The 23,026-nt window shown below is 38.4% G+C and overlaps 1 protein-coding gene across 1 annotated transcript in view; it reads right to left on the bottom strand.

Moving 5' to 3' along the window:
* Positions 1-21,303, bottom strand: part of MME (membrane metalloendopeptidase) — an 86,713-nt gene extending 65,410 nt beyond the window's left edge. Inside the window, exons 1-3 of the mRNA XM_090273040.1 lie at positions 21,282-21,303; positions 20,811-20,980; positions 20,039-20,074 (exon numbers count right to left, since the gene is read on the bottom strand). Of these exons, the coding sequence (XP_090129166.1) occupies positions 20,039-20,074; positions 20,811-20,970 (196 nt within the window). The 5' untranslated portion in view covers positions 20,971-20,980; positions 21,282-21,303. The remainder of the gene's footprint in view (positions 1-20,038; positions 20,075-20,810; positions 20,981-21,281) is intronic.
* Positions 21,304-23,026: the final 1,723 nt, after the last annotated feature.

Raw genomic sequence — 23,026 nt, 5'->3', positions numbered from 1 at the left:
CTCCGTAAAGCACATCACAGCCTTCCTGTGCTTAGCAACATCACACATCACCTCAGCACTATGGTTGGGGGCCATTTTAAGCAGGAAAATAACCAACAAAAAGCATACAAATGTGAAAAAAATGTGACACAAAATAGACCCAGAGAAGGACCTATGTTTACAGTCTTCATGCTGGACCTTGGCCAGGCTCACATGCGTGCATGGCAACTCAAATCTTTCACCAATCTCACCATGTTTTCACTGCAAATACTGAATCTGGGATCACACATAATTTTAGCCAGGAGGCAAATTAGCAAATAGTGAATTCACAGATAATTAGGATCTTTTATAGTTTTGTCCATTTTTAGTTTGAGGCTTCTTGAAATAGCCAAGAAAATGTACAAAACAGGCAACAAAGTTAAGTGGAAATGCGATGCAAATAATTTCTTTCTCAATTTCGACTATATTTGAAAAACTTCTGGCCACAATATATTTCAGTGTCAAACATGTTAATTAGGTTAGGCATCTGTTTACAACAATGCACCATATATTTGGATCCCTAGCAGAATTTCTTCACTGAGCATTCTTGCCCTGCATCAAAGTAAGCTTTAGGGAATGGTATACGAGCAAAACTGTTCTCAGCTTGTTCTCTCCAACTCGATTGAAGCCCTTGGCTTTTTGACCCCAACCACACAACATTTTCATTCCGTTCTCTTAAAATCACTATAATCAGTCTGGCTTATGGCTGTTCTGATAGTGTCTAGGAGAGGTCAGATAAATGTTGAGGCACCAGGAGCAAATCTTGTGAAGACCCTAGGACATCCATTTGTTGCCCAATCTGCTGTCCTCAATGTTTGTTTTATTAGCGGACACTAAGCCTGATATTTCTTTACTAGGCAATTTTTGATAATTTAAAAACTTCCTTTGATGACATTCTGAAAGTACTGCTGACCTCATATCCCTGTTGCACCCTCTTCCCAACATCCCCTAACCCAAATTAAGGCAAAGTCTGAACATTCTGAAAGAACACAAAGAAAATGCAATGGAATCACAACGGGTCACAAAGGAATCCATTCAAAAAGCAGTAGCGTGGGAAACTAGAATCTGGGGGACCATTCCTAAAAAGAAAATGACTGAAAATTAGTGAGCACACAGACCAATGCTAATAAAAACCAAATGGTTTTCTTTACAAACATTCTGGATACTTCCACAATCCACTCCTTACTTTTAAAAGACATCCCTCTCCCCTGATTGTTTCTATGATATCTCAGTTGAAGGAAAGGTTGGAGGTGTGGTGGGGCAATACCTGAGGCTGAATGTAATCTGGACTGAGAGTTGATTTAATTCATTCTTTGTCAACCTCTGGTTAAGTTCCAGAGAAGGCAAGGTCAAGTCTTAGACCTGTCTAATTTATCATCACCAAGAAACGCCATCCCTATACAAGTGTTCAAAAACTGTCTGTGGATTTACACAAGTAAATCTGAGGGAAGGTATTAAGCACATAGTGAGTTTATTCCATAGAGCTTCAAATCTCCACAAAGGAGAGCTATTTTCTGTGTGTTCTAGCTTGTGGAATAATCAGTTTAGAATTAAATTTCTTAGATACAGGTGACCAATTTACCTTAAATGTATAGGTTCACACACACACAGGCACAGCCTCTAAATAGTTAACTAAGAATCCATTCACTCAGATTTACAGATGAATGATCAGATTTACATATATCATGTTAACTAGATGATTTTTCATTTGTGTTCAGCCAAAGAAACTTATGTAATAACGATAATAATGATGAAGTTAATGTTTGACATATGTCAGTCATGAGAGGCACTTTTCTAAATTTTTTAATATTTAACTCTATATGGTAACTATATTTTTGTGGCCATTTTAGAGATGTAGAAATTGAGGGTAAGGAGTCTGTACCCGTGGTCACATGGTTATTAATAAGTAACAAAGCTGAGGTTTGATGTTAAGCAGCCTGGTGGCCAGACTTAACTATGATGTAGGTTTTAATTATTTTTTCTCCTTATAACTGCTCTATAAAGTAGGACATATTACCTCCACTTAAAGGAAATATAGGTACAGAGTACTTACATGCTCAAGGTCACCAATGTGCATATAGATTGTGCCCAGGTCTAATTTTAAGCTGATATATTTTTTTCTACGATGTCATTCTGCCATAACTCCAAATAACAAGAGGGCAAGAATTCAAATGAAATTATACAGAAACTGCTGTATTTTTTGATGCCCAATTAAAATTTTAATTGCCCCATAACATGAATATAGCTACATGAATATTTTTCACCTCATTTGGCCCTGGATTTTAGAACTCCTTGAGATAATCACAGAAATCCCAAGTCTGATGGAGCCACAATAATGATCCTTAGCTGGCTTTCCCCAAATTAGTGAAATTCTTCAGCCTTATCTCATAGCCCATTTAAATGGATGATTCATAGCCAAGAAAGGACAGTCAACATTTTTCCAGTAGGGATTCCTCCAACTTTCACAATCAAAAACATATTCTGCTAATAAATGAAAGCTCTGAAACTGTGTTACAGTTAAGTTGAGGTGCCATAAGTCTAAAAATAATTTTTTTCTTTTTCAGGTTCAATTTGCATTTTGAATCCTAAAAGATTCTTTGCTAACAAAAAGCTATTAGAAGTAAAACTGCAATTTAAATGCAATGTATCACTTGAAATTAGTTATCAGGGCTGTGTGTCGATGATCATGTTAATGAATAATCAAGTTTTTTAAAGGAAATGTATAGATGGTTATGAAAAGGCTACAGTGGGTCTTTAGTAACTCTTGGGGAGATCTCTGGCTCCCTGGACACTGTTGGATGCATCTGAAGAGGATGCAATGAGATTATGTGTCCATGTTTCTCCCAGTAAAATGTTTTGTTATTTGGGATGGTGCCATTGAACAAGAGTAATGATGTCAGCTTCAATTAATATGTCGTTACTGAGAGTAACTCAAAATTGTGGTTGGGAGTGGTGCATAAAGATCATTGCTGGAGCATGAGCTGGGTCAGTGGTGCTTTTGCTTGCTGCCTAAAATGAAGTCAAAATTGTAAAAAAGGTCTTCTCTAGTGAGCTCTATTAAATTTAGTACTTATTAATGAACTAAGCAGTCAGTTGACTCAAGGTAGTGTCTGGCTCTACATGTTTATGTTTTTCAATGAATAAATAGCTCTTTTCTATTCTAGAAAGCCCAGAGGATTATGCAAAATCATTTGCCTCCTCCAAAAAGAGTTTTTCCTGCTGGAGCATGGAAAGACTGAAACTTTTCATATCATCGTGACAAATATTTTGAGTACCCCTCTATGTGCAATACTATTCAGAACTGAATATACCACTGTGAACAAACTGACGTCATCCCTGCCTTCACAGAGCTAGCAGGTTTTCCCCTGAAAGAAGGCTGTTTCTTTCATAATGCACACGAACTCCTCTAATGCAACTGTATATAGATATGAAGGGTTGTTATACTCAGTTCACATTTTCAACTCGCAAACATACCCAGTATGTATTCAGCTGACATGCAGAGCTCCTATTTTCTATGTCACCTGGAGGTAAGGAGTCATTTGCAGAGGGCTTCTGTAAATGAGCTTGTGCTTGTATGTGTGAGCGGACCAGGAATTTGAATGAGCATATGCTGTGCATGAAGCAACCAGGAATGGAGAAACCTTAGATGATGATGGTTGAAAAGCGGTCGTCGGCAGCCGTCCGTCTCGAGAGACGATGGTGTAGCTTCTTAAGAGTCTATCTGCACCGCCGAGAATGGCTGTGCAGTCCGACTCGGGAGTGACACGGTATCTGTCTCCTCCCGTGTTGAATCGACATCTTACGATGACGCTGGAGTGTCCTCTCCAGTGAAGCTGAAGCCACCGAGCCTGGGCAGGGTGATATGGAGGGTCTGCTGTTGCCCATGCAGCAGACCCCCCCTCTCTTCGCAGCTGAAGGGTCCAAGGGAAAGACGGAGTCAATACAGCTTGGCTTCAGGTGCGCCGCAGGAGTTGCCGGTGTTGACTACAACGTCAAACCGCCTTAGGGATTCCGGCTCCAGATTTTCTGTCGGGGTTTACTCCCTTAGCCTTTCCCCTGAAGAGGTATGCCGCAAGGCAGCGGAGGTTTTTTGGAGTCAGAGTTTTCCTTCTCTGATGTGCCCTGACTGGAAGATCGAACCAGCGACACTTAGCTCGCAGGCTGACGCTCAATCCACTGAGCCAAACCAGCCAGGGGTGATGAAAAGCGGTAACACTTCACTAAATGGGGGCTTCACTGATGGAGGGCAGAAATGAGTCACTGAGATGGGAGAAGCATTGAAAGAACTGGGATGGAAAAGAAAGGCCAGACTAGTGGATATTTTAGTGCTAGAGAGCCTGAAATGCTCACCCAAGTAGGAGATTGGTTGAAAAGAATCCCCAAAACAGGAAAATAGTGGGAAAGCAAAACACATATAGAAACCATTTTCTTGCTGACCTACTTCTGGCTTGAGTAGGTAGAATTCACAAAGTAAATTAAACTGAGGAGGGAACAATTGACTTCTAGCAAAGGCGATAGATCAGACAGAAAAGAGCTAAACTTAGGAGCCTGACAGAAAAATACAGGACTGAGAAATCTGACTTACATAAATGGAACAAAGCCAGACTGAAAACACTTCTTTGCTGCTGAATGTGTGTGTGCCAGGTGCCCTGACAAATTACTTCACTCTGATAACAATGGTTTTGTGACCTCAACCTAAGGAACCTGAGAATAAATATTAAAAAATGAATAAAATATTCATTCATGCAACCAGTATTTATTGACAACCTGCTCTGTGCCATGCACCTTGCTAGTTGCTGGAAACAGGATGGTGAGTAAGACAGACAGTCAACACTTACATTATGGTGGGCAAACCTAGACATTTAAAACAAACAAGTGAGATGTATATTCTGTGTGCAATGGTCAGGATGTGCTGGAAGTGAAGGAGGAACTGGCTAGGCAAAGGTGGAAAAGACAGAGAGCATTCTACTTATTCATTCATTCATTCATTCATTTATTCAAAAAATATTTGAGTCAGATACAAGCTGTGTTCCAGGCTGAGAAGTTGGGTGGCGGCCTTGACAACGGAGGTAACTGAAAGAAGACTAGAGTGTAGAGAGGCTCTCTGTGCATGTGGAGAAGTAGGCCGTCCTCTAAAGGAAGGATACAGGGTGGATAAAGGATGAAGATCTATGTTCTCAAGGCTTCAGTACCCCAGGAGAAGCACTGCCTATCTCTGATTGGTGAAAGCAGATAAGTGCGAACTAGTAAGCAAGGGTTTGGCCTTTGTCACCCTGACCAGAGAAGTGGAGGGATCTGATCATGGGAAAGAGGACTTACTCTTGCTGAGGGTGAAGGAAACAGCCAGCATGTCCTAGATGTCCTCATCATGGCTATTGCATGAGAGAAGCTCTCCTTTATTGTCACTCTATCTTTACAGCTGGTCATGGAGTACTAAATCACCTCTTTAACACATGACCTGTCAAGTCAACTTAAGCTTTCACATGCCCTAGCTTGGACTAATTCTTCCCATGAACCCAGACAGAGTTCCTATGGATTGCACACACCAAGCTGCTGCAGACCTCTTCTGTAAGGTTCATACATCACAGCATCATTTGTATGACCATATGGTTACATGAGAGATGGAAATGCAATGACCATCAAAATGCAATGAATTATCAGTATGAGATGTGTTATTTATGAGAAATAACTCAAAGTATATTTCCAGGTAACCCATAGACTATGAAAGCAATGATCATTGTAACCCTCCACCCAAAGCAATGATTCTAATTCCAATACTTTGCACAATGAGGTGTCCATAATGGACGTTCCAAAAGAATCCTTTATTCTCAGTTAACTAAAGTATTCTTATAGTAAATTACCACCATCTGTTACTTAAAAGCTTTAAAGCCACACATGTTCTATATCAGAATCTTAAAATATTTTGATACTGGTTTCTTTCTCCTATTGTTACACTTGAATTTTAAAATAACTTTTATTGCTCCCTTAAAGTCAGATAGGAAATATCTGAAAAGTTTGAACTTTCTTACATAATTAGATTTCACTGTATTAAATAAAACAAGATAATTCATTCCAGCCTCCTAAGTTTTTAAAATTAATATGTGTGGTGGCTGTTAGTTGAGGAAAGAGCAGGACACTTAGCATTCTGTGTTGGCATACAAAATCAGTGAACTGTTCCTTCCTTCATAAATAAATATTTTTCTTCCATACAAAATGTTTGTCATTTACATAAACTGGGCTCAGGTAGAAGTAGTATGAGCCAGTCCAATGAGACTGAATCTTATTTAGGTAGACTACAAGGGATCAGAAACAGAAAAAACTTCCATCGAAGACCAATGAAAAGCTACACGGGATGAGGACCAGCAGGCAGCTCTGATGAAGAAACTGTAACCAGCAGACAATGTGTGGTGATCCAAGAAACTCTTCAGGGCCTGGCAAAACCTGATGAGGTTAAGAGCTAAGCTGAATTCCAGTCCCAGAATATGGAAGAAAAGCAGAAGCTCAGTTTCTAGAATTGAGGACTGAATGAGCCAGAAGTGAGATCCCAAGATACAAGGTATGGATCCACGTATTAGAGCTGAAGTCAGAGACAGCTCGTAAGGTATGAAACTGACTGGTTGTGGAGCCAGAGCCTCTGACCTTGGCCTTAGTGAGTGCCAGGGCCTGTGATGGGCTGATCCTGCAGAAGGGGCCTTGCAGGGAACTCAGCTAGTGTGTTAACTTCTCAAATCATCTCACTTCTTTTCTTTGCTTTAAGTTCATTACTGTAGTTGAAATATAATACATAAACTTTCATAACACTTGTTGTTACTATCTTATGTCCTCTTATAAAAGATTCATATTTGCACAGATATATATTTAAGGGGACTTGCATGCTTTTACTTGGGCCATTTCTTCTCAACATATTGTCATATCCTTGCTACAGAGCATTATATGAGCCATTTTCTGTTCAGTTAATGACCTTTTTATAAATGTTTCCTTTATTTAATTCGCTCAATTATAATTCATTTATTATTCTGAACAAATATAATTAGTAATATTTTGCTTCTTGGCTTCTGAGTTAGTGATATCATTACTTGCTGTATACATGAATTCATTTTGGTTTGAGCCTGGGAGAAGTATTAAGAACATCCTCATTTTATTCAGCTAATTTAATTATACCAGAAAAGTTAAGCCAATGGATTGAACAGAAGCTTTCTTTCTCAAAGTGTTTATAAGTCACTACATGATCCTGAAGCACATCTTAAAACCCAAGTTTTTAATGATTAGGGAGCTCTTTAAATAATAACTTCTTTGAAGTTCAGGAAAGGCTTGGTTAACAAAAGGAACTACATAAAAGTTACAGCCTGGGCCATATCTATCGTTATAGTTGGCTTGCTTGCTTTTGTCTTAAGCAATCAGGACCCACTGCTCACTCTTTGCTACCTCCTAACTGACTTCAATTTGACTCCCCAATCATCTAGCCCAGACTGTGAACCAGCCCTCTTTTTTTATTAGCTTCATTACTGTCAGATTCCTCTGGATTGAAGAGTTCTTTATAAAGACATTTTGATACCTGAAATTAACAATTTTTTTTTTAAAGGAGGATCTTACCTCTAAGAAATGTTTAACAAACATTTTGTTTCAAGAAAAGGACTCACTGATTCACTTGAGTTTTTATCTAGGCTAGTGAAAAGATAAAAAATGAATTCATTAGTAATTCTAATTCTATCTAATGGAGGTCCACAACAGTATGCCAGACAGGTGGCCCTCTAGCATCTTTTAAAAATTTTTTTAAAATAATTTTCAATGTTAGTTGATGTTCCGTATTATATTAGTTTCTGGTGTACAGCGTAGTGGTGAGACCTTTATATAGCTTAGGAGGCCAACATCTCCTCTTGCCAATTGCTTTTATCCACTTGAGTGGAAAACAGGACAACACATGAGCCAAAAACCCTAACCTGTCTGAACTAATTTCTAGATCAGGTGGCACATAATTCTAGAATCTTACTCTGGTTAACAAACATTTATAGTAGTCCCTCTCTATATCATGGTTCACTTATCGTGGCCTCACTGTATCGCGGAATTTTTAAAAATATTATATTTAATTATTTATTGCAGATTTTTTGCTATATTGTGGGATTTTATGGTACTGTATACATATTTTGTTAAAGTTATGTAGGTAGGTTTAAGAGTGTAGAATAAATGTAAGGTTCCTACTTCGTGGGGGTGGGGGTGGGAAAGTCTGGAACGTAATACCCGGGATAGGTGAGGGAATACTGTACCTCAATTCAGAAGAAACTTACCTCTCTAGAAAAAGAAAGGAAAGGGTTTGGGTTGTGAGAAGAAACAATTAGAAGAGCATTTCTGGAATTCCCTTGGGCAAGAAGACAGGACTGTAATTAGCCCTAAGCTTACTCAGAGAATGTTCTTTCCAGCTGTCTGATTTAAATGGAACTCCTTCCCCCAAGCTCTCTTTACCTCTAGCACTCCCCAACACCGAAGGGCAAAACTAGCCTTCTATGATCCCTCTGCAGCATCCAGATCATTACTCTCCACCCTGTTGATTTAGGCTTCCACCCGCTGACCATCTCAGCCTCAACTATTTTTATCTCTGTCATCTACTAACTTCCTAGACATTCACCTTTGTTTATTAAAGACTTATATCTTGCTCATGGTCTTCCCTTCCATGAAAATTCTACCATCTTCCCAGCTAACATCAGGGACTATATGGACACACACACAAAAAACTCTGCTACTGTCTAGCTTAAGAACTTCTTACTTTCTAAACTCTAATGACCTTCGCCTCCACTTCACTTCCTATGTACATTTTCATGGTAATTTCTGATGTTATCACCCAGAGCAGTTCTACCCTTGAAATCTTCAACTTGAGAAACCTATGCTCCAACCATACACAACCCTTAGGCTTTTCTTTAGTCTCTTCTCTTCAACTTCACTGAGAATGCTTTCCCTGTGCCCACTCTACTTTTCCTTTTCTTTTCTTTTCTTTTTTTTTTTTTTGTACCTTCTAACCTACGTCCTGTGGTGCCATTCATTTAAATCATCATCTCGCCCAAGTATTTCATTCCCTTGCCCCTTTGCAAATGACCCCAGGTCTGTCCAGCTGCCTGCCTTTTCTCTTCCAACTTTAGGCTAAGATACTTAATCATGTATTTTAAATATTTAGTGGTTAAATTGTTTATATATTTTCTCATTTTTAATTGTAAGCTTCATATGACTAGGGACACTGTGTTGTTCATTTCTGCATTTACAGCAACTAGAACTGGGCTCAATAAATATCTGTTGAAGATATTATTCATGATGCTGGGGAAAATCCCCTAATTGCACGGTTCAATGCCATTTCAGATTATGGCCTTCAAACTTCAACAGGGTCATCAATTCTGTGCACAGCTTTTCTCCACAGACAGCCTTCCCTTCCACTTCTCACACTGCCCCTTTTCAGCTTTCAAGACGTTCCTACTTTCCCTGCCAGCTCTTTCCCAGGAGTAGGCTTTGCCTTTTACTTTACAGAAAAAACCTTAAGTAACTGAATGATGATGAGTCCCAGCCTCCAAACCATCATTAGCTTTTCTCCCAGGCCCATCATCTTTTCTCTGGATATATCCTTTCTTACATCCCCCAGGAACAAGAGCTACAGGTTGTCCATTCTTCCACCTGAATCTTCCACCTCTCTCTCTCTGCTTTCACATCTTATCTTAACTTCTCAGCTGCATTTGACTGCTCTTTACGGATGTTCCTTCCATCGACCGGACTCCTCCTTCTCAGTCTCTTTTGGAAATCTCCACTTCCCTCCTGGGAAGTCTCAACCACAGCATCCATTGGCTGATGACTCCCAGGTCCTTATTGCCATATTGCCAACCCTGACTTCCCTGAACTTCAACATGTGGAAGACCTGCCAGTATCTCAGATCTACACGGTCTCTAAGGGAACTTTTCATGTACCGACCCCAGCCTATTACCCAACCAGCTCTTCCTCTGTGTTCCCTGGCTCAGTGAACGGCCACACATTAGCCAGTTTCCCAAGTCAGAAACTTGTTATACTTTACTCCCTTCTCACAACCCCACATATTTATACACACGCCATGTCTTATGAATGACACCTCCTAAATAGACTCGAATCTGTTCATTATCTTCACTCTGTGACCATTCAAATAGAGGCAACCATGAGCTGCCATGGGCAGCAGCCTGATTTCCTGCCTGCAGCCATTTTTCACTTATAATCACTGATCCTTCTCAATAATTTTGATCAAGTCATGCTTCATTTAAGACCTTCCTTCTGGCCCCGACTGGTGAGGCTTAATTGGTTGGGTGTCATCCTGCAAGGCAAAAGGTCACTGGTTGAATTCCCAGCAGAGCACGTGCCTGGGATGCTAGTTCTGTCACTGGTCAGGGCATGTTCGAGGGGCAACTGATTGGTATTTCTCTCTTTCTCCCTCCCTTCCCCTCACTCTATAAAAAGATAATCTAGAAAATAAAAGAAATAAAACCCTTTCTTCTGTAACTTTCAGTTCTATTAGTAGAAGGTTCATGCTCTTTAACATGGACCGCGAGATCCACCTCTTGCTTATACCTATGCAAATGCTCAACATTTCCCTTTCTCACTTCCACTCCTACATCCTCATACACACCCTCGATGACTTAGCCCTATAGCTATCCTTTCAATTCCTCAATCTTGCCAAGCTCTCCCTGCGCCTAGGACACAGAAATGTTATACTTTGCTTGGGTAAATCGTTGCCTTCACCAGGTCTGAGCTAAATAGCAGGCGAGCTTGAGAATGCTACACCTCTGCTTAAAATCCTTTCGATGATCCCTGGGACAGATTTATTCATTTTCTAGGGACTTCAGGAGGAATTACAATCCATGTAGCAAATGTCCTAGCTTCTGGTTACTTTTCCAGCATCACGTCTCACTAGCCTGGGACACTCCACATTACATTCCAGCCATCCTGAACCACCTGCAGGCCCTCAACTCACCACGCCCTTGCCTGCATCTTGCAGCCAGCATACATGCACCTGCTGTCCTCTGCTCCACTGGTCTGGCAATCTCCAACTATCCTTCAGAATGCAGTGGGTGATGTTTCCTCTTGAGAATGCGCCTCTGGCCCCATTACCATTACTACCTACCCACTCCTAAGACTGATCTAGTTCAAATGTGCCTTTTCAGAGTGTCAGTAGCACACTCTGCATATCCCTGTCAAAACCATCAGGTAATTTTGTTTATTGGTCTGTAATGCTGACCAGACTATCACTTTCTTGAGGGTGAAGAGTATCTTATTCCTAGTTTCTAGAAAGGTCCTCAACATTTAGAAGGTGGCCAGTTAATGTTATTGGCAAATAATAATAATAATAATGAATAAATGAATAGGTGAATAAATAAATCAATGAATAGAAGAGGAGAGACATTGTTCTGAAGTCCCTAGAAAAATAGTTATGTCTGCATTATACTGAGAAATATCTCAGGAGGACATTCCAGATTCAGCTCCTTCATTATTAGCAGGAAAACAGACCCGGTATCTCACTCACTCAGGGTTAGTTTTCCCTGAGTAGCACAGTCTGAAATTACATCTATTGAAGAAATTAGTTGGTTAATATACCTTCTTTTGAAAATGCAAATGTGCAGGTAATTCCTACATACCTTAATGCCAATTTATTTACCTAAATTGCTTTTTCTCCTAATGCCTAACAAAGACCACCTCACTGAATGAAGAGGAACTTTGTATGTCCGCAAGGAGAGGTCTGGCATGGGTGTATTTTAAAAGTTTCCCAAATTATCCTAATAAGCAGCCATAGTTGAGAATCACTATTCTTCAGTGCTTCCCAAACTTTATTGTGCACACTACTCTCCTGGGGACTTTTTATAAAAGTGCAGCTGCAGACTCAGTATAACTCGTATAGCTTAGGTGAGACCTGAAAATTTGTATTTGCTGATGGTGATGGTGCTGGTCGCGCACCACACTTTGAATAGCAAAGATCTAATTATTGTCCTCTTGCTGCAGGCCTCTGGCTTTTTATTTTTTATTTTAAGGGGTTAATCCATGGTGAGAAAAGGGCTAACAGAGAGGGTCTGCAAGGACACACAGAGTAGCTACAAGTTCAAATCCAGGCATGCCCATTGGTAGGTTTTGCTTTACAGAAAACATGGATCCAAGTGCCCATTTCTGATTATGCTCATTTTAACTGAGTCAGGGGCTCAACTGTCGTCACCCCCTGTGCTAAGACAGAGCACAGCGGTCAAAGAAAATGTTACCTGAGAGCATCTAAAATGTAGGACTCTCTCTCTCTCTCCTCCTTTCCCTCTCTTTTTGCTACACCTTTCTCTTTAAAAATATCCTGTTTTTTGATTCTCAATAAATAGTTTTAAATAGAGCATCGGTAACATTCATTAAAAAACACATTAAATGGAATATACCTGTGCATTATACTTATGGTGCATCTCCCTGAAGGATTTGTAACATGAAATGGACTGCCATTAGTCTTTGCTGTTTCTCTGTAAAATGAGACACTTTTAATTCCAATTTTGCAGATAAGAAAAATGAAATGCAGAAAGCTTAGCTGACTTAATTAAGATCACATACTAACAAACACAGGATATGGCCAGAACTGACATTTCAGCTTTCCCAGGCTAAGTTGGCTTAGTGGAAAAAGAAGCAGTAATCTTTCAAAAGATTGTGCTTTAATTATTCATAACATTTGCATCTCTTTGAAATAAAGTTTACTATTTAACAGCCTTTCTCCTGAACATATCTATTGCTGGAATTTATTTATATTCTAGTCATCTAATTACCAACTTACATTGCTTGGAAAAGAATTCAAAGTGGCCTTGCAGGAATACATAAAATAAATTAATTCATGTACATTGGGCGAGAAAGAAAAAGGACTGGGGAGTAAAACTAGTGAACTGAATGTATGCAAAGAGGTCCTATAATTAGAAGTTAAAAATAAATCTGATTCTTTACTTCCTAGCAGTCAAGGTGAGAAGGGAAGCAGTCCACAAAACCTGTAAGAAACACTAACACATTTTCCCACAAGCAGGATTATCCCTGGTCACATTTCTCTGGTAGACCTGGTAGCCTGGCTTTGACTCAGAGATGGCTAGTCCACCTGGCCCTCCTACCCTGCATACAACTCTGACTTCTTCCAGAAGGGATATCCCAAGGCAGGCAAACAATGCTTCCAATGTCTAATTCAGAAATAATTTTAACTTGCTAGTTGATTTACTATTTTCCATAGATTTTTCATCAATATAACCTAATACAATCAATTAATAAGTGCTTAACTTGCGAAGCTTGAGTTAAATTATTTAGCAAAGATTGGGTTACACAGTGAAAACTATACATACTCATCTTGGATTGTAAAAATAGGAATCAATGAACTCAACATTTAACAGCAAGCATAAGATCGAAATATAAGATAATTACTTATAAATGGACATTAGCGGTGGAAAAAAGGATGAGTGTTTTTTAAAACATCTTATTGAGTTTTAATTTGCATACCACAAATTAACCAAATTATTTTAAGTACATTTATACAGTTGTGCAACTGTCCCCATAACCCAGTTTTAGAATACTTCCATCACCCCAGGACGCTCCTTTGTGCCTGCAATTCCTTCTCCACCCCCAGCCCAAGCAATAGCTATTCTGCTTTCTGCCTCTGCAATGTTGCCTTTTACAGAAATATCACATATAGAATTAAATAATATGCAGTCTTCTGTGTTTAGCTTCTTTTACTTAGCATAATGCTTTTGAGGTTCATCCACATCGTTGCATGGATCATAGTCTGTTCCTTTTTATTGTTGTATAGTATTCCTCTTCACAGCTCTACCACATTTTGTTTACTCACTTGTTGTTGAGAGACATCAGAACTGTTTCTATGTTTGGGCTACAATGAATAAGGCTGTAATGGACAATTATATAAACGTCCTTTTAAAAACATATGGGATGGCTGCTACATTTAATTTTCATAAAAATTGTCAAAAAGTTTTCCAAAGTGGTTTTTACACTTTAAACTGGGATATAGTGAAATACTTTACATTCCACTAACAATGTATGGTGGTTCCAGTTTCTCCATATCCTCACTAACACTTAGGATTGTCTGTCTTTTTGGGGTAGCCCTTTTACTGAATATGGGTTTAGGGGGTTTTGAACAGAAAGAACTTATTCCAACTTTCAGTCAGTCAGAAAGAGGATCAAAATCCCTCCCACCCCACTCACCACCTGCTCCCTTTATCTCCTTTCCTGAAAAGTCTCAGAGAATTAAAATTTTCAGGATTTTAAGGCTATTTAACTTCCCCTTTAAGATCTTTCTAATTCCTTGATTTTCCATTTCCCTTAAATGATCTAAAAAATCAAAGGCTTATTGAGAAGCACCTTGGATTTGGTGATAAGCAGAACAAAGCAAGACCCTTCAACTACAGCGGGGCTTTTCCATATCTCCTACACTAAAGTGGTGAATAAAGCTGGGGTCCTCATCCCAGCTTACACTCCATTTTATGTCCACTCCCTTTTAAGTATAGGTAATTTTTGCAGTTGTAAAACAAACCTTTGGATTCGAAATAAGCTTACAAGGCATTGCTACTTTTCTGTCCCTTTAACTGCTTAATTCAACTTATCTATGTTTTTCATGCCTTGACCACGAATTTTAAAAAAATGATAGTGTACTACTGCTTAAAAATTACCCAGAAGGTAAGAAAAAAAATATGTTATATATATGTATATTGATCATATAATTGGCTCTCTTTCTTGAAAAGAATTTTGACTGGAGACTTTTTAAAGCAAACATTGCTACACAATTGTCAGAAGCATGGTGTCGGAAAAGCCACCCAAAGCATATTGCCACATGCCACATTTAACCCAACAAAGGTGTGCTTCAGCAGTCTTTCCACTGAGATTCCTGCTGAGTTCCCATTGCCTGAAGGATTTTTTTCAAATTTAATTGTGTAATAAAAAAAACCTCATCTCCTACTGTGAAGGGTTGTAACTCACTTGGCAGCCCCCAGGAGTCAGTCTGCAGTACTTATCTAGTGCCATTTTTCTCAATGAAGGTTTTTGGGTGTTAATAGGCAAGAGAAGGGAGACCATACTCACAGAGAGGCAGAGGTTCCCTGTTGCTGTCAAGAAAAGGCCAGTTGGTGCCAAGATCCTTTGCCTAGGGGATTACCAGGATCCAGCCCTTGCAGACATGACCAGAAGTTTCATTTACTTTAAAGATGATAGTTCAAGCCACACAAAAGTGATAATAAATTAGAATGTAAATATATTCATCATGTTGAATGCATCTTTCAGGTGAACACAATGCCTACTTTTCCTGTATTAATAAGTGAGTGCTGATGGAAAGGTTGTTTGGATAACAGAGAATTCAAGCAAATGGATAGTTCTGAGAGGTTTCATCCAGGTCTCGATGCTCCAGGAGCGTGTCTCTCCGGGAAGCCACAATTCACAACCTCTCTTTTGAATTCATTGCCCATGCACTGTGGCTTCTCTATGCCCTGGAGATTTTAGGACTACACTGCTAATATTTGCTTCTTTAGACCCCTCAATTCCATGTTGTAGTTGATGTACTAACGCCACTAATGAAGCTTCTCGTTGTTTTCAGTAAAGTAGTTGGTTTCTGGGCCTAAGAGATATCCTCTTTCTCAGCTTGGATTTAACTGTTTCAAGTCTGTGTGTCATCTTATGTCTTTCAGCAAGAGGGGAAGCAATCTGCTGTTATACACTGTATGCATGGGCATAGGGTATGAAAAGTTTGACAGGCTTCTAGTCTCCTTTGAGGTTACATGGAGAAGTGACCATAAATACAGGCTCTAGAGCAGGGCTGCCTCCTGGGCTAGAACTAAGGCACAGTATTTTCATCTGCAAAAAGAAAAGATAATGGTACCTGCTTCACAGGGTCATGATGAGGATCAAATGTGTTAATACATGGTAACTGCTCACAGTAGTGCCAGACACATAAAGATTCAGTAAGTGTTAGCTATTATTATTCTATTTCATTATCTTCTACTTTTATTTTATTACACTCTATTTTCTGTTATTATTGTCCTGCATTTATTATTATACCCCTCTATTAATCTATTTAACATTCCTTCCTTATACCTGCACATTACATAACTCAATTGAGAAATAAAAGAGCAGTTTGGTAAAAAACAAACAAAAAAGCACACATGTGTGTGTTTTAATTCTTCAAAGATAGTTTTAAAATAAAGGAATTATGGAAGGTGAAGTATTAGTTCTCTATTGTTGCTCTAAAAATTAGCATAAAGTTAGTGGCTTAAGACAGCACACATTTATTATCTTATAGTTCTGAAGGTCAGAATTTTAAAAAGGGTCAGCAGGGCTGCATTCTTTTGGGATGCGCTAGAAGAGGACCACTTTCCCTTTTCAGCTTCTAGAGAAGTTTCTAGAAGCTTCTGCTTCTGTTGTCAAATCTTTCTCTGATACTGACCCTCCTGCTCTCTCATCCCTTATAACAACCCTACATAACACCATCCAAATAATTCTGGATATTCTCCCCTTTTCAAGATCCTTAACTCAGTCATAACTGCAAGGCCCTTTTGCCATATAAGGGAACATATTCACAGGAGTCAGGGATGGGATGGGGGCATCTTTAGAGAGGCATCATTCTGCCTGTCACCAAGGGAAAAGCACTGGGTGATTTCTTGAGCTTACTGAAGCCAATGGTATCCAACCAGAGGTGATTATGCTGCCCCCAGGGACATTTGGCAATATCTGGAGACATTTTTGGTTGTCACAACTGGGGGCGGGGTGTTACTGGGCATCTCAGGAGTAGAAGCCAGGGACACGACTGAATATCCTATAATGTACAGGACAGCCTCCTCCCCCTAGCGAAGAATTATCCAGCCCAAATGTCATCACTGATAAAGAACCCCTGATTGAAAGCATATGATTCCTCTAAATTTCCAAGTTAATAAGATTGCAATGTAGTGGGAACCAGTTATAGGATTTAGATTTATAGAGAGAAGTTTGAGAAATCACATACAAGCTCTATAATTCCATGTTTTGACAATCTTATATGGTAAATAAGAGATGAAGAATATCAATCATACTTTAATAGCAGGGTTTTAAGCACTACCTTAACGTGTTATTTGTTCAGTAATTTGTTTTATTTTAGGTCTAGTGTAATCTTTCACACTGCTGCACTTCATCTATAGACAAGTTAATTTAAAGTGTTTATTATAAACATCATTTTATGTATATTATGAATATTTAAATTCATAGATGCTCAGATTTAAGTACCTAACACCAAACATTTTCCAAGGTGACCCACAGTCTTCTGCAGTATTTCATCTTCATCTTGGTATGCCCCCTTGACTTCACAGGATCAAAGAGAGAAGTAAACCAACCATAATATTCCCTTCCACTGGGAGAAAGATTTAAGTTAGAATCCACTTTCACTTAAAGTAAGTACCTTGGGTACCAATATTTTACTTTTCAATTCCCAAGAATTTATGTATTCTGGTTTGAATTTTCCCAGCCTTTTAAAGCAAGTTATAGAATTGCTAGTAGGAGACTTTATGTTTTTCAACATTTTGTTTCCCATCTTCATTTCCCTTTTTATCTACTTCACTCTTCTCATTCTCTCCCTTTCTTTATTACTTTTTTTTTTCTTATCAAGATTTCCCCTAGAGTTTTTTTAATTCACAGCAACTTCTAAAAGCAATAGTTATCTGTAGCGGAGAAGATTTCTTAACTAGCAGAGGACTGTGTGTGTGTGTGCATGGGTGTGAAAATTGTATCCATAAGAGTTAATTAGAACTTCATTGTTTTTCACCCAGGAAGAGTAACAACTATGGATATGAAAGTATTCTAACAGATTGTGAACCAACAGAGCAGAATGAAGAAAAACACAATGCTATTCAGCAACCTTGTTTACCACGGAAGCTATTTTTGTTGTATACATTCCTCTGCCAAGATACAGTTCTACATTTGGTATGATTTCTAGGCTACAATAAAAGGACACAGGTTAAATACATTTTAATGAGTTGAGACTTGCCAAACACTGTTTAAAAAGCCAAAGCCATACCTCTAAACATTAAGTCACATCTAAGATTCCAGATTTCAAATACCACATTGCTCATCGGGATGGGCACCCATAGAGGAAATTGCCAAGACTGCCACGCTTACCTACCAGTCAAAGGATCCAGTCACTTCAAAAACAAAATGCAAGAAAAAAGAAAGAGGAAAAGAAGAGGGTGAGGGAGAAGAGAAGAGACTGTGTGAAAGAGACTTAAGAGACACATAAGGTGTATTAAGGACTGAGACACTTGGAGATAATTAGAAGTCAATACATAAGTGGAAGTTTCTCAAAGCAGAATGGCATAAGCATATAATAGGGCAGCTGGTAGAGGGAAAGGAGGAGGAGGATTTGGGGAGAGAGCAAATGGTAACTTTGAAAACTTGGGCACATTATTGACTCTGGCACAGGGACCCTGCCCATCTCCCAGCCAAGGCACCTGTACAACCATTTCCCTGGTGATAAAAGGAACTTCTTTGGTTCTGGGAAAGCCTGTGGATGGGAAGCTGCCTGTTATGCTGAGCAGCAAATGTCTGTTATCCCAATCAGGTCTCCCTCAAGCTACCCACATCATGTCTCAGGCGTGTGCACAGCTAGTGCAGTTAAGATCCGGAGCAAAATAAATAATAATAATAACAAATAAAAAAGCAAAATAGAAATGCAAAGGAGCACATATTCAAAATATTAGATGATAACCTTTAATCCTAAGATATTTTCCCATCATTATTTTGCAAAGGTTAGTGAATAACCAAAACCCAAATAAGAATATGCAACAGCAAATGGTTGAAAATCATTTGGGACAGTTTATTTCTTGGAAGGAAGCTTAGAATCTCTTGTCAAAGGGCATTAATATTGTGTTCATATCCAGAGTGCTGTGCCCAGCTACACCTTTCTTCTCTTTGTCAAAAAGTTCTTTTTTTTTTTTTCACCACACTCTGATGGATGTGGCTTCTGCAGCTCCCTGTACCTCTCTGACTTTTCTTTCTACTCTAATTTTTGGTGTCTTCTTAAGTTCAGCCATTAAACCTCTTCTCTTCTCCTTTTGGGAACTCAAATACTCCCAAGGCTAAGCTATCACTCCTGGGCTGATAGATCCTAAATCCTCCCCATGAGAGATTCTCTAACCCTCCATCCCTACCTACCTGCTGTCTGTCCCCACCTGGACATTACCCCTGGCTTAGACTCAACATGTACAAATCTACATTAATCACACCCCTTCCTAAAACACACTTACCTCCTAACTTCTCTACTTCTGTGTGCACTCATACCATTCTCCTGCGTCCCTTCAGTTTTAAAACTTGGCATCATTTCCAAATCATTCAAATCCTTCATTTAGTAGGTCAGTTATATCGGGCCATCTGATTCTCCTTTCACTTTGCACAACCACTGTTTCCTCCCGCCACAGGCTGCCGTCTCCAACTCACACCTGGGTCATAGCAACGCTTCTATCTGCCCAGCCTTCCTGGCTTATCACTTCTCATCTAATCCACCTAGCCTAGCATTCCCAGACTCAGCCTTCAACTTTTGCCTTATCAAGTGACCTGTTTAGGAAAAGGGCCATTTCTCTGTTACTACAATGTCAAAGCTAAACATAGATTTTCAAAGCTCTCCATGATGTGCCCTTACCTATCATGTCTATATTTTCACTGCTTCTCAACAATATGATTTATTCCTGCCATTCTTTCTCCTTGTTGGAAATTCCCTCTTCTGTATCTCCACTTCCAAATCCTAGCCCTGCTTCAAGGCCCCTCCCAAATCTCAACTTCTCCTGTAACTTGAATGACTATGTGTCACTCCCTTCTTAAGTTCCCTTTTAAGAATAAACAAGTTAATTAATCTATTATTTAAATACATTTTAATTTTTCTTGACTATAAGTGATCCACAATGAATAAAATCATAAACAAAGCAAATTTAGAGATTTATCTACTAGTATTTCATTTTTAAATGCTATACATTAATTATAAAACTATTAAATTTAAAAGTCATCTTCTTACCTGATTTTATGCAGTCTGCTGACTTGCAAATACCATCTAGAAAAAGGAGGGTTTACACATAAATATCTGCAATACATGTTTTTTAATTTTTCCCTATCTTTTGTTCTTCTAAAAACTGTCAATTAAATAATCACTGCTGTAAAGTAAGACCTACATCTGAATATTACGTATCATTGTTAGTAGTTTAAGAAATGGAGGAATAAAGTGAGAAAACCTGAAATTTAAAATTTTCATTATGAAGAAAAATGTATTTCTTACATTGTCTCTAAGCGCCAAGCTCTAGGTCTTTTAAATTGAAATAACCATTTGTTTTAGTCTGGCAATCATTTTTTTTTTTTTTTTTTGTCATTAAGGAACCGATCTTTTCTAATCTTTATTGTGAAACACTTCTAAGACTCGAATTAGACCTCTTAAGTTCCTGTGCAGCCCCTTAGAATTTCAGTGACACAACAAAATGACTAATTGAAGTTGGCCACAAAATTGGGTATACTTTAATCAAATAAAATTATACATTAGAATCCTCATAAAATAAGCATGAGTGCATTAAATATACTTGGCAAGGAATAATTTAGCTCAAATCTAAAAGACATTGTACTTTAGTCAAAGTTAATTGTCCTGACATGTTGATGTTACATTTTATAAATGCATCGGTATAGTACCACCTTTAAATTAATTGCCTTTTTCCTTAACACATTAGTAGATGGGAAAAGCATCAGATGCAGACTTCACTCTCTTCTGCATTCATGTGTGCAGAGGTGTGGGGGTAACTCACCGTCATAGTTTGCATAGAGTACTATCATTGTCACAGCGATGATGGCGAAAAGCAGGACGAGGACGGAGAGACTGATCTCCAGTGGGGTCCATCGCTGTCTCTTCTTTGGCTTTGGAGCATTGTTATCAGTTATATCCATCTGACTTTCTGATCTGCCCATCACCTAAAATCTGCAAAACGTTTAAAAAAATTAAATACTTCTAATAAGTTAATAAGAAGATAAAAAGAAGAAGTATATGAATATACAATATTCCAAATTCTTAATGTGGATGAATAAAGTAAAGGTTAACTTATTTTAAATAAGAAATAAAAGTGCTTGGTGGAAAGTCAAAATTTTGATTCTGACAGAGATTATAGAGCCAGACGAATTTTACAGGTCCCTGTCCCAACCTTTTGTTTTTGTTTTTTTAAAATATATGTTCACAAAAGATCCAAGCAAAAATAGACTGAGAGATTCACTTAAATACTCACATAGGATTCCTTCAGCAGTTCCTGAGCAAATAATTGCCGTATCATCATTAAGGAAAGTTTTTAAACCACCCTTCTGAACTTTGGACAATGTCAAAGGTGAATTTTATATCTTGTTCCAGTGGCTTCCTTTACAAGCTTGGAAATCAATGACTAACACTTTGAGGTTTTGACTAAGCAATAATTTGAAATAGGAGTGCAGATTAAAAAAACAAACACTTGTAATAGTTTCTTTTTAGTCTTAAAACTTTTAAAAAAATATTTTATTTATTTTTAGAGAGAGAAGAAGAAGGGAAGGAGAAAGAGAGGGAGAGAAACATGGGTGTGTGGTTGGTTGCCTCTCATATACCCCCAACTGAGGACCTGGCCTGCAATCCAGGCACATGCCCCGACAGGGAATAGAACCAGAAACCTTTTGATTTGCAGGCTAGAGCTCAGTCCACTGAGCCGCACCAGCCAGGGCATAAAAACAAACAAACAACTTTTGATTTTACAGCTCAAAATTATGACTACTGCTGATAAGGGTAGCTATTAACTGGTTAGACAACATTCTGAAAATAGTCACTCACTGGACCAAATGTCAGTGGTTTACCTTAAGGGATAAAAGATGTTAACCATAATCTCTTTGTACAACTGAAGAAGAAAAAAAAATGATTAAAAAAATTCTACTCTGTAAGTAAGGGTAACAATGGCTAAAATGTTTATTTAACTTGTATCTCTTTTAACATTAATTACTTCCAATAATAGTGGACATTTATTGAGAACTTCCCATGAGTCAGTCATAGCTCTTCATGCTTTACATGTACTAATGCATTTAATATTTTTAAGGTGGATATTGATATTCTAGCCCTATTCATTAGGAAACAGACTCACAGAAAAGTCAGAAAATTTGCCCAAGACTACACGATTAGTAAATGTTCTTCATGAAGAACATATCTGGTCATGGTTTGACATAAAGTTGTATCATACAATAAAAGCTACTTTAGATCATACTGTCTAAGTTTAGGGAGAAAGTTTAAGGGATATTAAGCCTAGAAATTTGATTTCATTATGTTTCTTTTAGAGGCCTATTGATTCTCTGTGAACGATCTACAAAGTCCAGACAACTTCAATTTTTCTGCAGGGCTGTAGAAAACAGCATTGCTAACTAACAGATTAGCTTTTTATAGCTTGATACAAATTAAGCATATAATTTAATTCCTAGATGATGCCACTGCTCAGAATAGCTCTTTTAGTTAAATCTTTGTTGAACACACACAATTCCCTGAGGGTGTGTTTTGTGGAAACTGAGGCACAGGATAAACTAGAAACAGAGTATACATTTGAAGTGTGGGCTGGCAGATCCAGCAGATAACTAGAAATTTAATCTCTCTGGTGAATTATTAGTAAGTAAATTCACAACAACTAAACTTTAAAGTTCTGGATACAAAGTCTTAAGCATGTTCTCCCCTTGATTACACGAGGCTATAACCAAGGACAGACTTTCAAATAAAAATATTTTATTAGACCATGAAAACTGTGTCTGCTCAATAAAAGTGGAATGTAATGTACCTGAATGTTAAAATGTCTTTCTTAATGGTTATGTAACTCATGTTGGCTTGGTTGCAGCCCCTGGGGTTATGATATGGAATTACATTGATTGTAGTCCTTGTAGTTTTAATAGGGGTGGTTGGGGAAAGAAAAGATGAAAACAAATTTAACACTTACACCATACAGAGAGATAAACAATAAAAATGTAGCCAGTTCCT

Source organism: Furipterus horrens, unplaced genomic scaffold, assembly GCF_987537825.1.
Source record: "Furipterus horrens unplaced genomic scaffold, mFurHor1.1.pri manual_scaffold_1, whole genome shotgun sequence".
Taxonomy (NCBI): Eukaryota; Metazoa; Chordata; class Mammalia; order Chiroptera; family Furipteridae; genus Furipterus; species Furipterus horrens.
The sequence above is the reverse complement of the archived record's forward strand: the minus strand, read 5'-3'. Positions and strand labels throughout refer to the sequence as shown.